Source organism: Papilio polytes, unplaced genomic scaffold, assembly GCF_000836215.1.
Source record: "Papilio polytes unplaced genomic scaffold, Ppol_1.0 DF821067.1, whole genome shotgun sequence".
Lineage (NCBI taxonomy): Eukaryota > Metazoa > Arthropoda > Insecta > Lepidoptera > Papilionidae > Papilio > Papilio polytes.
The window spans coordinates 2,292,422-2,306,415 of NW_013528137.1; the positions used below are offsets into that span (position 1 = coordinate 2,292,422).

The 13,994-nt window shown below is 35.2% G+C and overlaps 3 protein-coding genes across 3 annotated transcripts in view; all 3 read right to left on the reverse strand.

Moving 5' to 3' along the window:
- LOC106109849 (chromosome transmission fidelity protein 8 homolog) overlaps positions 1-4,265 on the reverse strand; it is an 8,209-nt gene extending 3,944 nt beyond the window's left edge. The window contains exon 1 of the mRNA XM_013291486.1: positions 4,068-4,265. Within this exon, the coding sequence (XP_013146940.1) occupies positions 4,068-4,087 (20 nt within the window). The 5' untranslated portion in view covers positions 4,088-4,265. The remainder of the gene's footprint in view (positions 1-4,067) is intronic.
- On the reverse strand, positions 573-3,703 carry LOC106109848 (DNA excision repair protein haywire). Its single transcript, XM_013291484.1, has 8 exons — positions 3,596-3,703; positions 3,444-3,509; positions 3,113-3,260; positions 2,729-2,869; positions 2,218-2,412; positions 1,797-1,954; positions 1,286-1,431; positions 573-824 (listed from the first exon to the last, which is right to left on the reverse strand). The coding sequence occupies exons 2-8, from the start codon at positions 3,499-3,501 to the stop codon at positions 588-590; spliced, it is 1,083 nt and encodes a 360-aa protein (XP_013146938.1). The 5' UTR covers positions 3,502-3,509; positions 3,596-3,703; the 3' UTR covers positions 573-587.
- Positions 4,266-6,326: 2,061 nt separating the features above from the next.
- Positions 6,327-13,126, reverse strand: LOC106109827. Its single transcript, XM_013291450.1, has 4 exons — positions 13,044-13,126; positions 9,317-9,417; positions 8,515-8,695; positions 6,327-8,021 (listed from the first exon to the last, which is right to left on the reverse strand). The coding sequence occupies exons 2-4, from the start codon at positions 9,415-9,417 to the stop codon at positions 7,773-7,775; spliced, it is 531 nt and encodes a 176-aa protein (XP_013146904.1). The 5' UTR covers positions 13,044-13,126; the 3' UTR covers positions 6,327-7,772.
- Between the last annotated feature and the right edge of the window lie 868 nt (positions 13,127-13,994).

The following is a 13,994-nucleotide window of genomic DNA, read 5'->3' on the forward strand; positions in this document are numbered from 1 at the left end:
AAAAGTGGGCAGCCTATGTGTTCTTCCAGACTACCCTCTACGTCTATGCCAAATTTCGAGATATATTTAGCCATTTAGGCTACAAACTCTAACCAAAGTTCATCTATCCATCCATCTAAACTTTCGCATTTGTAATATTAATTAGAAGTTAGATTGAAATTAGAAAAACACATTAAGAAATGGCGAGATTCGAACCTATGCACCTCTGGATTACAAATCAAGTGCTCAAACTCCTGAGCCCCTGAGACATAATGTATGTATTAACAGGTGCCAGTGAGGCATATCATACGAGTGTCAAGTGTGAACCAGGCTATTGTGAAAATGCTCGCATAAACATGCCTCTTATTACTTACTAACAAAACTGAAATAATATGTTCGTATACAATAACTGTTTCGGTAATAGAAAGGAACCAACAGTAAACATAAATATTGCTTACACCCACATATGTTTAAAATCTAATTTAAAAAGGCCCAATACACACTCTCAGTTCTGATAGTTTTAATTAAGTTAAAATCAAGTAAGTTATAATTGTCAATTGAATTTTTCAGTTAACTTTTTGTCTACACTCAGTTGAAAAGTATGACAGTTAAATTAAAACCGAATGTAAGTTCGCAGTAATATTATTTAACTGTTTGGCAGACAGAGTGTGAGAGTACCTGGCGCGCCCGTTGCCGAACATCTTGCGCAGGCTCTTCTCCTGGTAGGGGCGCAGCACGGCGGTGGGCTTCAGGTCGATGTTGATGTCGGGGTTGACGCTGTCGTTGCGGAAGTCGTACTCCGCCAGCAGCGGGTGCTCCAGCTCTATGCAACGCTTTTGTATCACCTGAGTACAACATTGTTACACTACGATTAAATAACCTAATATATCCAATACACGAGAATGGTCGATCCTCTTAGTAAAAATATACCAAAGACTATCTCTGTTTCTTCGAATGTTTTCCTGATTCCCGAGGGTCAGGAGTACTCTCCTTGACCATTTCTACACTACACTAATATAATGAAACGTAAACACATACTTTATATAGGATGTCACCAATCACAGCATATTTAAATAATTCCTCTTTTAATAAAATGGACTACATTCTCACTAAAGTCTATGTATTTTCACGCTATTTAATTTAGGGAGTGAATAAATAAAAAAAAATTGTTGACATAACAGAACACATTACGGTATGTTTGCAATTAGACTAAAATGTAGAAATTCACATTAAAAAATGCACTATGTTTTTATCTTTCTCAGTATACCTCATACAGCTATAAATGTACAAACTTGACAGTGGGTACCTCAATTTTATCAGGGTCGACTTCGAAGGCGACGGCGGTGTTGGCCGCCAGGTCGGTGGTCTCCTCCTCCTCGTCGTCCTTGTCCAGCTGCTGGTAGAACTGGCTGATGTCTTCCGGCACTACGTCGTTTGAAAGCGGCTTCTCTTCTATTGATTACAATTACATCAAATGCATTACTTATGGTAATGTTTCTTTACTTTAACATATGGATTTGATGGAAGGGGAAATATCCTGTTTTTGTGTGTCCTCTCCTCTGTTAATCAAAGGAATGCATTAGCAATTGCAGATGTCTGCGAGGAGGTCGCTTCACTATTTCGTCGAATGAAGTTGCCGTCTACCATTTTATAAGATTAAAAAAAGTGTTCTTAGTTAAAATTATGTTAAACCAACTTAATAAATGACAAAATTATATTAAATGTACATTTGGTGAATTAAATTATTGTGAAATTGATACAAACTTAGCAAAATTACACTTTATAATACTATCACATAGTTTATATAGTGTACTGACCGGGCTTGGAGGCGGAGGCGGAGGTGGAGGCGGGCTTGCTGGGCAGCGCGGAGGAGAGCAGGTCGTCGTCGCCGTCGCGCCGCAGCCGGCACTGCTGGATCACCGGGTCCTTCAACAGCTTCTGCAGCACCTCCACATGCTTACTTTCCACTAGGTACCTGAACAAATCAACTACAAATATTCATGGCCGTCACCACGGGGCAGCCCCTTTAGAGAATCAAAGTGTCAAATAGATATATACAAATTATTGCAAAATACTAAAATGTCTTCAATCCCTAGTTTAAGCAATTTTTTGAAAAAAAAAAAGGTAGGTTTTACTATTACCCCCTTTATCATAAGTCTGTCCCCTCCTCTACATAAACTAGTTAGATATTAAGTCGTCACGTCAAGATTACGTAAAAATTGTAAAACAAAAACTTGCCTGTTGTGCTTTAGTACGAGTTTAACTTTTCCATAAGACAATGTGCAAAGCTGAATAAATTCAATGATGCCAGCAGGAACGGAACATTTGCTCAGCCTCTGCAGGTACTCAATAATGTCCATAGTCTGCAGGCCGACCGACACTGCGGCGTATAAACTGTATGCCGTTAACTTGTATTCATGTATGTGTTGAGGTCTGAAAATAGCAAATTTATTTGACTGTGCACTCTATTTTTAAGAATATGACATTTTAAAAAGCTAAGTAGCACTTACAACTGAATACTGAAACTAATCTACAATTTGCTTCATGTGCACCACTTAAAATCTGACAAAAACTCAATGCAATTCTTGATTTAAGATGCTGTTACAAATTTAAATATCATTTCAGAATTTTGCTGTGTTATTTAATGGTTCTACACTAAACATGTTCATCTTCAACAGCTCTGTATGGGGTATTTGAAATTAATAAAAATGTGTATACAATAAGTGAGTAGTTGTAAATATATACATACCGGCACACAGGTTCTGCAATAGCAATCAAGAAGTCATGTGCATGCTTATAAACTGGTGAGAAGGCTTCCAGAAATATGTGGCCATTTGGAGCGACCCACAATGGACGACTGGTGTTGTCTGGTTTTAATGTCATTTGATTTCTACATAACAAAAAAAATATTAACTACACATTACAAAATATTTCTTCAACAATTTAAAAAGTTCTATGACCTTTTAATAATGGATATTCTCCATTTTCTCATAACTTGAAAATCATGATATACGATAGAATAGCGACCAACATTACAAACAAAATTTCTAATATTTTACCAGAAATTGTTGTTAAAGCATACAACTAAGATGTAAAACTGGTGAAATAAGATATAAAAGTTTGTTTAAATAACCTGTAGTCTTTGGCACCAAATTCATCTTCAGGAACCTGATCATTCTTTTCAGCATCCTGTGTTGCAGCTACAGGCACTCCTACATTTTCTGTATTGTCATCATCTACCAAGTCTATTGTAATGTCCTCTTCCACCTTCTTTTTCTTTCCTAATTGTTAAATATTACATACATTATATACACAAAGGAATAGTCTTAATTTGATACTTGTTATGAGCCCTATTTAATTATTTTAAATTGACATAGTACCACATAGAGGTGTACTTCATGAGTAAGATGAGTGATTTTTACATTCTAGATACATTTTTTTGGATGGTGTAAAATGTTAAATACCTGATCTTTCACTGCTTGGTTTTGAATCATATTTTTTAAATTTCTTTGGTGGTCCCATGTCTGCAACTTTAAAACAAAATCGGAAGCTTGAAATAGTTGCAAAATGATGTAATAAATTAATCTCACAAATTCAAAATAGTAAAGTAACTTACCTGATGTTTTTTTCAAAAAAATGTCTGTTTCTTACAGTTTTAACATCTTGCACAATGATTTTATCACTGACCACTTATTATTACGAGGAATTTTATTATTTGTTGATGTCTAACAAAATGGCAATGCTGCAGTTAGTCAAATCTTAGATTGTATTTGTATTTAAGATATTTTTAAAACTAAATACATCACATCAAATAATATTAAGCATAAATGAATAAAGTTTCTGACAATTGAGAAGTGACACTGACAAGTACAAATCTCTGCAACAGCAACAGGCTGTTTTTTTTATACGCAAAAGTTAAGCTTTCTTATAATAGTACAGATTGAATTAAATAACATAAGTCTGTGAATTAAACATTTTTTTCTTATTCGAAATAAAATGCGCAATTAAAACTTCAATTTAAGTATCCGTGGATGAACATACAAAATCCTTTGTATTCGTCTAATAAAAAATAAAAATGTCAAACTTACCATGACAAATATATCAACATTTTTATTCAATAATAAGGAAAACAATTTTAATCTTCTTGCTATTTGACACGGTTCTTAATTATGATAGAAATCAAATGTTTTGGCATTATATAGTAAAATCTTTAGGAAGTACTTTTCAAGATTTAATTTAAAATTCCGATTTAAAATCAGCCTAAACTGTCACCAAGCAATGTAAAAAACGCGCGAAACTATTTTTACAGTGTTACCATTTTCCTATAATTTACTAGTTTGACACAGCGCGACAGTTAAAAAAAACATGTATATTGTTTGCCATACACATTAACCCCGTCATCTTATTTAGTAAGAATTAAAATTAAAATGGCTGGCGAAAAATAGCTTAATGGCTGGCGAAAAAAGTTCTTATAGTTAAAATTTCACGTCAAAACTATAAGAACTTAAATGGAAGTTTTCACATTTATCTAGCGTGGGAGTTCGCGATTTACTCCCCCATGTCTAAATTGTTTAATTGGTTTGATGTAGACGACTGGAGATCGCGCCCACACACCCGTTTAAATACAAAAAAGCAGTTAGTTCTGTAATATCAGAAATCGTAATAAAAGATGTATATGAAAGATGGCAGCACTTTCGTTTTATTTGTTTCATCTTTTAATTTTAGAATAGTAAATGTACGGTACAGAGCTGGCTTGAACTTTTTCGAGCCCTCATCATCGAACACTAGAGTGGAGGCATTTTATAAATTTCGTATCACTGAAGCTATGATTCTCTTCATCATTGGTCATGCCTGGGATCAATCTTAGGAATGTTTTTTCTTTTTAATATCCAGCTTGTGTATAAAGATACCCATGTATTGCTATCAATAGCACATACCATATCCCATCTAATTAAAATACCATTGCATATGGTTTTAAGCGGAACAAAAATGTTATACTTACTTGATCACTCAGAATATTTTATTTCAGTTGAACTCTGCTTATTATCTATTTCATGTAATGTACAAGAAATACTTACAATTGTAACCCTCCATTAGTGTTGCATCCTGTTATTTTTAACAATATATTTTTCCGTCTGTATCCTCACATGTTATGGAGATTGAAACATCGCGACGAATAAAACCTAAAAAAGTGTTTTTACACTAGTCAACACGCAATTGTGATTTAACTAGTGTTGAATTCATCAACATCCCCAAGCGATCAATTATTATTAGGTGAGCCATTGCTTGTGTGCCCCCTTCTATATAAAATACATACCAGTTGATCATAGTTCTATTTATTTAGGGTATATTTTTAACTAGGTAAATGCTTCTTCCAGTGTAAAGAAATTTTAAATCCAGTTAAATCAACATTCTATAGACGAAGAGTGTTTATCAGCAGTATTTTGTACTGTACCATAGTAAATCGAATACGAATCTTTACTTCTTTTTTATCTTACTTGTACTTAAAAAAATATATCTTTGGCATTTTTTTTTGTATACAAGTGTCTTAAGACAATGCCTCTTACTTTCTTCAGATACTAGTATAAAAGATGTTATACAATCAAGCTACCTGATTTATTGCATAGAATTAACGCCATGTTTTAAAATTACGAGAATTATGCACTAATGACATGAAAAATACTTTCAATGCCTAGGATGGAAAAATTATTTGTATGTATTTGTGTGGTGGTACTTTTTACAGCATTCTGGAAGCGGTACTAAAAATAAATTACAAGTAAAATGAAATCACAGTGTATTCATTATTGGTAGGTCATAATTTAATGCAGTTTTTTTATTATTAAAATTTGCTTCTGCTTTTACTTAATAATATGACAAATGGAATATTGTTTGATATCTAGATTAAATATCTAATCTGTGGCACTAATTTAAACAACTTTTATATTTTTATCAGCATTTTGTACAAGGACTGCTCCACTAATACTTATTATAAATTTAACACTATTAAAATAGTAAGGTACAATAAAGTGGGTATATTCAAGTTGTTCTTTAACAAATCATCAAAAATGCTGAATCAATATAATTTCTTAGCCATTGCTAAACCCTCAGTTAAATAAATCATAGGAATTTCTTTAAATGTATGTTTACAGATAATTAAATAATTTAGTAAACAAAGCATTCATCCACAAGCTGCCACTCGCACACTCTAAAAGCACACACAAACATTCATTTAATAAAATTCACATGATTCATACAAATAAATTAATTTTATGTGGTTACAAAGAAACATTTAAATGAGTTAAATTAAACAGGTAGTTTTTATTTGCATTACATATTAACAAATTTTATAGTATGTATTGCAAATTATATTATTATATTCTTTAGAATTAACAATTCTTTAAAAATATATTCCAATATATTATATGAATCAACTATTTAGATCTACTGAACAAATACATAGCTGCAACATAACATCGGCGGTTGCTTCGCCAAATACATAGGATTTAGACTTTTGGCTATGATAAAAAAATATAAATTTTCAATGCCAAATAGCTATAGTTATATTATTCATGTTATTTCTAATATATTTAGTTTACAATTTCTTTACCTAACACAACTATTATTCAGAAGTTCTAACATAGTTTCTTCATAATCTATGTAGCTTTATAGAGAAGCTACTTTCATAAGATTATTGTATCATAATAATCTGTAAATAAATATTAGCTAACTTCCTAAGCAGTTTATAGCGGGGAAGTTCAGGTAATGAATCCGTTCTGTGTTATATTGCTTGGTTGTTAAGGGACAACGCTTTGACCAGAGACGAGTTGCGTTCGAGCACGGCGCGGCGCGGTCAGCCCGACTGGAGTAAGGTATTGAAAATATTTCAACATAAATATGGAATGTAGCAACACTCAATTGAAATGACCATCAATTATTTTGGCATTCGGTCATTATTTATCTAATATTAAATTAGAGACAATAATTATTTACAATTAAATAGTAACTATGCTTTGTAAATTAATATTCCTTGCTTTAACTGTACTGATATGCATCATCTTACACATTGTCACAAAATAATATAAAAGTTGTTTAAACACAGATCCGTAGCTGCTGGATAGAAATTAAACTTTAGGTTACTTATTCATGAAACTGTACACTGCAACATATTACCTCCTATATCATAGACTGACCTTTCCCACAATATACAATATCATCGAAGGTTACAATCGAAAGATTCATTAAATATTATATACTTTTTAATTGTTTCTATTTGAATTAATTTTACCTAAGACAACATACTTCAATGTAGACTATTTTTATATTGTTATCTTTTTTATTTTATCTCAGTCTTAGTTTTGCGAAACTCAAAGACAGTGCGAGGAACACGGACGCACACTACGCTACGCCATACACACCTACAACACAAATAGCGGGCAGTCGTTTCATGAAATTTCAATAGAAACAATTATTGAACCGTTTAAGTATTAAGACTAGTCGCGCTCACAGTTCTCTGTACGGTCCTCCGCACAGTCGGCACAGTCCTATGCACAGTCGGCACAGTCTGCACAGTCGGCACAGTCCGCACTGTCACCACACGGGCCCGTCGCACATATCACAAGGTACGCGTTCGACTCGTCGCGGCCGAGAGTTCCAAATAAATAAATTAGCAAGTCTATAATACTCCGGGGCGCGGGTGCACTTCGGCGAGTGTGATCGTCCCGATAATGGAATGTAAGCGTGATATGGTAGGGGGGCGGCGCGGGCGCGGGTGCGGGGGCGGCGGCGCGGCGGCGTCACGCGTCGGGCGGCGGCGGCAGCGCGCGCCGCGGCACCATCACGCAGGGCGGTGGCGCGGCAGGGAAGGGCGCCGGCGGCCGCGCGCCCATCCGCACCCACCATCTCGTCGCCTTTTGCAGCAGACCGTCCTTCTTGGCGGCCGCGCGCCGCGCCGGCCCGGCCTCCGCCGCGCCCGCCCATTCGGGCACGTCGCTCACGCACTTGTTAGGCGGCGGCTGAAAACTGCTCCTCGTCAGCTCAGCTTGCTGAAAACGAACGCCGATATCTGTTAGGCGCATGCAATATTACATTTGCCACCTTATTATTTACAAATTAAAATTAATAAGATGCATATTCTTTATGTTGTGGCGTCACAGCTATCTGATATTATTAGAAAACTGGTACCAACAGTTCAAATCTATAGTATGCCTTTGTCAAACCAAAACCGAAAATATTCTGTGTATAAATATAGGCAAAACGCGTTTACAGACAGAAGTTATCAAGTAAAGTATTAATATAAAAAAAAAAAATATGAATATAAATACTGTCGATTTGTTTTAGGCCTTAAAACCCAAAATAATATCTTAAAAGCTTTTCATAACACAAGCCAAGTATCGAAAATTGCCCACGATTCTTCGACTATTTAATTACAGCAGGTTCATTTAACATTCTGACTTAAAATTGATGAGAGGTTTCCATTATGCTATAAGTATGAGTAAAAGTAAGTATAACGTTGTAGCAGAGAAGGTACTTACGGACCTGGTAAGGCACGCGCAGCTGCAGGTGCGCGTCCTGTCCGTACTCGCCGTCGGGCAGGCGTATGCTGGGCGGCAGGCCGAGCCGCTCCGCCGCCGCTGCGGACCGCGCGCGCGTCTCCTGCTCCACCATCTCCTGCAGCCGCCCCACCATCGCCTGCAGCCTCTGTTGCTTCTCCCATTCCCTGCAACATTGTACATACCCTATTGATTACAACAAATACATCACTCATTCTGGATACCAACATTCATAAAACTAATATTGAAAAATATATGCTATGCACTTTTCATATCAGTTTTTATATAAATAGTATTTATGTAGTACATACATAAAAAGATTAGTTATCTGGATGAAGTTAGCATAGTTACAATAATAAATAATTGATGTTTAACAACCATTATCTTGTAGCAGCAACATTATATTGTTTTGTCTACATTTATGCCCGTATGAGCCGATAGTGAGCAAGTAAATGAGAATAGGTACATGGACTATCATGTTTTATTAACACTGTGTGGTCTTAAATTGTTTGTGTGCTTAGTGACACTTGAAGATTAACATGTTATGTTAAAATTATTAAAATATACAAAACTTATATGTAAATAAAATCTGAATGGTAAGGTCCAAAATGTCATTATTATCAAAAATTACCTCACCATAAGCCATATTCTACTTTTTTCATTCATACATTTCATCCTCAAGAATTTCTAGATAAGGACTATAACACAACAATCGGAATGAGCATGGTGGTTATATACCATGAATTATTAATCTAGCAATAGATATGTAGAAGACTAGGTGTACTTACAATGTGGAATGGTGATGCCTGTGGTCGTGCCGTAGGCGCGGCCCCCCCGGCGCGCCCAGCCGCTCCATACCCGCGCACCCCGGCACTTGCACCGAGAGCATCTGTAAGTCACAACACACTGCTCTCACTTATGTGGTTCTCCTTAACCTTAATACTGAATATAGTTTTTATCTACATTCCTAGTAATTTTTGCCAGAAGTAGTAGAGATAATTTTTTGATTCCATAAACATTTTTTGCGCATTAATCTACTACTCAAAATACATAGAAATGTTTTTGTGTTTTATCACTTAAATAACTCTGTAACTCGTGCGACAAATTCTCCAATCTTCAGTTTGTCCTTTTTATATTTACTTTGTTCTTATATAACATTATTTTTAAAAAATAAACCCAGAAGATGCGAGAAAATGCGTATACAGATGATGACAAATAACATCTATGAGTCTACATTGATTAGCTAATGCTGCGAAGTGTATTAATGTTTTAATAGAATATTATAGTTTTCAATTATGAGTAATTGTATTATTATTTGTTTACTTTTATACTTATTTGCACAACAATGACTTTTTAAAATGTCACTCATTCATATTATATAGATATGTAAGACATTTTAATACATTTTATCATTTAGCCTGTGTCATGTTTTTTCAGTTTCCGAGAAGTTTACTTATCTCAAATAATGTCAGGTATCTAGAAATAAAGATTTAGGTTTATAAAAATATAGTATAAAGTAGGTAGTTTATTAATAAATTAGTTGATATGTCACTGCTGTTTAATTCATCTCCTCTCATACATTAAAATAACTTTTCAAATAAGAATATTAGTTTTTCACAAAACAATGAAAATATGTTGCTTTAAAATGCCTTAAAATTTATATATTTCCAGCCGACGATTTATTACATCCAGAGTGTAACACCACTGTGTAAAGAAACAAAAAACATAACTTTACAAAGTCACGCCCCTTGGTGACTTATGAAACATAACTTTTGAGACCTGGATTAGGTATCTATAACATATGTAGTTCCAGTGTGGAGAAAAATTGGGTATCTAATCTAAACCTAATTTCTAAATACCATTTATTTTGATAAAGTGACACCAACAATCTGTAAAATTATAAATTAACTGTGTCTAACTAATTATCAGACTATATTTAGTAAAATCCCACAATTTCTTAGATTTTTGTATTACATGTTTGTGTATTTAGTCATTTTTTGTTTGTAAAAATATTCAAAATGTTATTTGCTTTCTCTTAAAATTATTTTACTCACTTGTCAATAATTATTCATTTGACATAATTTACTTTGTATTAGTTTTCTTAATTGAAGTTAGAATAATTGATTTCTACTATATAATTTTTAATAGGATTTTTTTGTTAAAGTGGATTGTGTCTACTTGTCAAAATGTGAATATGAAATGCTTGCGTATTTTGAGAGTGGAACTTACATTGGGCAAAGATAATATTCGCAAAAGTTGTGCAGATGTTATCGAGTTGGCATGTCACGACTATAGCAAGAGGTGATTACGGAACTGTCTGTCATGAAAATTTATTTAAATTCACACAAACAACGTCTGGGCGTGACGTCGCTATCGGCGCGGTTCTTATCACTTGGCACGCTCCCGCCGTCTCGCGGCCACGGCCCGCGGGCCTCACTCGTCCGCTGCCTGCCGCCCGTCGCCAGCATCGACTCATCACAAACTATGTCTCATATTGTACAAACAATCATCATTTTATTTACCCTTGCAGTGTCAGTGAACACTTGGCTTCAAAAAACATAACTAAAGTAATAATTACGAACTATGTCTGATCGTATGGCGTAAGTTTTTAGTCAAGATTTCCATGCTCGTACTTACTATTTGAATTAGTGTTGTCCACGATTTCGGAGTTAGGCAAAATTTCACAGATGAAAGGGTTTGCTCTTATGGATGTTGAGGACACAGTGATGGTTTCATTAGTTGTAGACGAATCAGTCCGCACTCTATCATGTTTAGCTTCAACTTGTTTTAACACTGACACTCATTTTAACAATTTCGTTATGCTTAAGTTTATATTTCATATTAAAACAAAAACAATCACAGGGCAAAACACGGAGATAACACCCGTAAAGCGTTATGACAATAATTTAACTATCATTCACTAATAAATAAAAATATGGTTTAAAATGTATTAACACTATAAAAATAAATAATTTATAAAACAGAGATAACATATAAATTTCACTATCGCGTATTTTGTAACAGAGTCGCAGAGAACTCTTTTATTCATATTGGCAGGAAGACGCCTGCCATCGAACGAGTCTTGTTGTTCAATGACGCGGACGCCGCGGTGTTCGCAGCCGCGTAGCGGGGAGAACGGGCGGGCGACGGTGCACCGGCTGCCCCGACTGCCCTGATGTCGCCGCACACAGCGCGCGCCGTGTGCCGTCGGCGTCGGCATCGGGCGCACGCACACACCGACAATCTGTCTACTTGCATTTGTGTGTTCAATCCGACGCGACGGACGGTTGCGGGCTGCGGCGCGGGCTCGCGAGAGCGCTGGTGTGCGTCGCCCTGTCGCGGCTGTAGTGAGTAGTGCTGCATGTGTATACGCTAGCGGGCACACATGCAAACATAGCTCGATTCTGCCACCGTCTCGTTTATGTATGCGCACCTATAATTGTAATAGTAAGCGATGACGCGTTTGTCGGCTCGTGAGACGAGACGGTTGGCATTGCTCAATGATTGAGCTGTACACGAGTTGTACGTAACGCCCAATAACATAACATAAAAAATTAAGTTACAGAATATCACTATGGTAGAACTATAGTTTTCGTAATTGTACCTTTGGAGGTCCCGTGTACCTTTTCGCTAGTTTTTTTTTAGTCGAATATTAGATTGAATAAAAAAAATGACTCAAAAGCATTGTTCCTGATCAATAAATCCTAAAAGAATATAAAAATTTATAACACGTTGCAAAATTCGATTCTTTTTTAATTTACAAATTACAGTATTAGCATTTTTTTGTCCTAATCTATGTTCACCTAGTTACTTTTTATTTAGAGGTGCAGTTAAAGTTTTTAATGCCTGTTTACTTAAAATAAAAATGTTTTAACAAAAAACTTTCTGATAAAACAAATAAAAAGAATATTGTAAGTATTAAAGTAAAGTATTAAAATAATTGGTTTGATACAAGATAGATTTTTTTTGTGGAAGTTTAAATATAAATAAATACCAAAAAGAAAAAATTCTGAGCATCTAATAGTTAACTTTAATTCATAGACATCTAGACATTTAATACTGCAAATTGGCTTTCGATACTACACTATTCAGATGATACGTGGACATAGATGTTACAGTTCATTCACTGTTAACTAAGTGGTTGTTGTATTGCACTGGTCTAACACAGAGAAAACATAGAGAAAGAAGTCCCAAACTGTGTTGTTAACCGTCATAGTATGTGTGGACAAGATGCTTTCGCCATTGGTTATGAAATATACGATTAATGTGCCCTGTAAATTAGTTTTCTACAATATGCTTTACATTACTTGAAATCAGAATAAGATGTCCTCGTCTGTGGGTAGAAAATGCTCTTATTTTTGTAAAGATTTAGTAAGAATGCTACTATTTACCGTATATTCGTGACTCCTTTAACGTATAGTTTTATACTAAATCTACGTTAAGTCATCTTTAGTTATTATATAAGCATTCTGAGTTCGCCAGTGAACATGTTAGTACTAACGTGAGTGGACTTACGGGGTTGGCGGTAGCAGCGGCGTTCCGGCGACGCAGGTGCGGGCGCGCCAGCGCACCCGCGGCGCACAACAGCACTGCACCGCCCGTGCATGCGCCCGCCCACCACCACACTGTAAACGAACGCAACACTCCAAAACAATTCCACTCTCAAAACAAACGTAATAGCAATCCAAAACAATTGCAATTCTTTAAATAAAAGCACTCGCTCAGCAGATACACCAAAAAATGTTCCAAATGGATATTTCTTGCGAAGTTGCGTCGTTCACTTGCAACAAAGTTGTTTTGTTTGACCCTAGTTGGCTACACGGCACATCTTTGTCACATCGAAAAAGCACATTAAAAAGCAAATAGGAATTGCTAAATTCATGTCGTTTGAGTAAGAGTTTTTGTTTTATGATCTACATAAATACTTTAACGTATAGTAGAACAATATAACCAATACGTACAACATTAGTGATAAGTTATCAGATATGTTTTGATACTGAATTAAGGATGTCTAACAATAAGCATTTGTCTGCTCAAGTCTGATAAGCAAGAATATCGATAAAGGAAAAAATGGTACTGACTTTTAGAATACACACTTTATTTTCCGCAGTGCCAACAGACCTCTAACAAAATAACGACGACCAGGATAAGATAGCAGGAAATTTTGCGAAGTTCAGATACTAGGGTTGATTTTAGTGAGAACCATTTTATTTTCACTGCAAACTGAACTAAAAATATCTTACATCAGCTGGCTTTTTTCTCAATAGAGGTTATGAAGTAGTACTTATTTCCCAATTTTTATTCTGTTTTATTTTATTTTATTTTATTAAATAACGACAATATAGCATCTTTACATTATACTCATATTTACATCGTTGCTAATGAATTAAGTTTGGAAGTTGGTACCAACTCACCACTGATTAGTTGTAATATTTAGGATTATGTGTATATTTTTTAACGATCCGA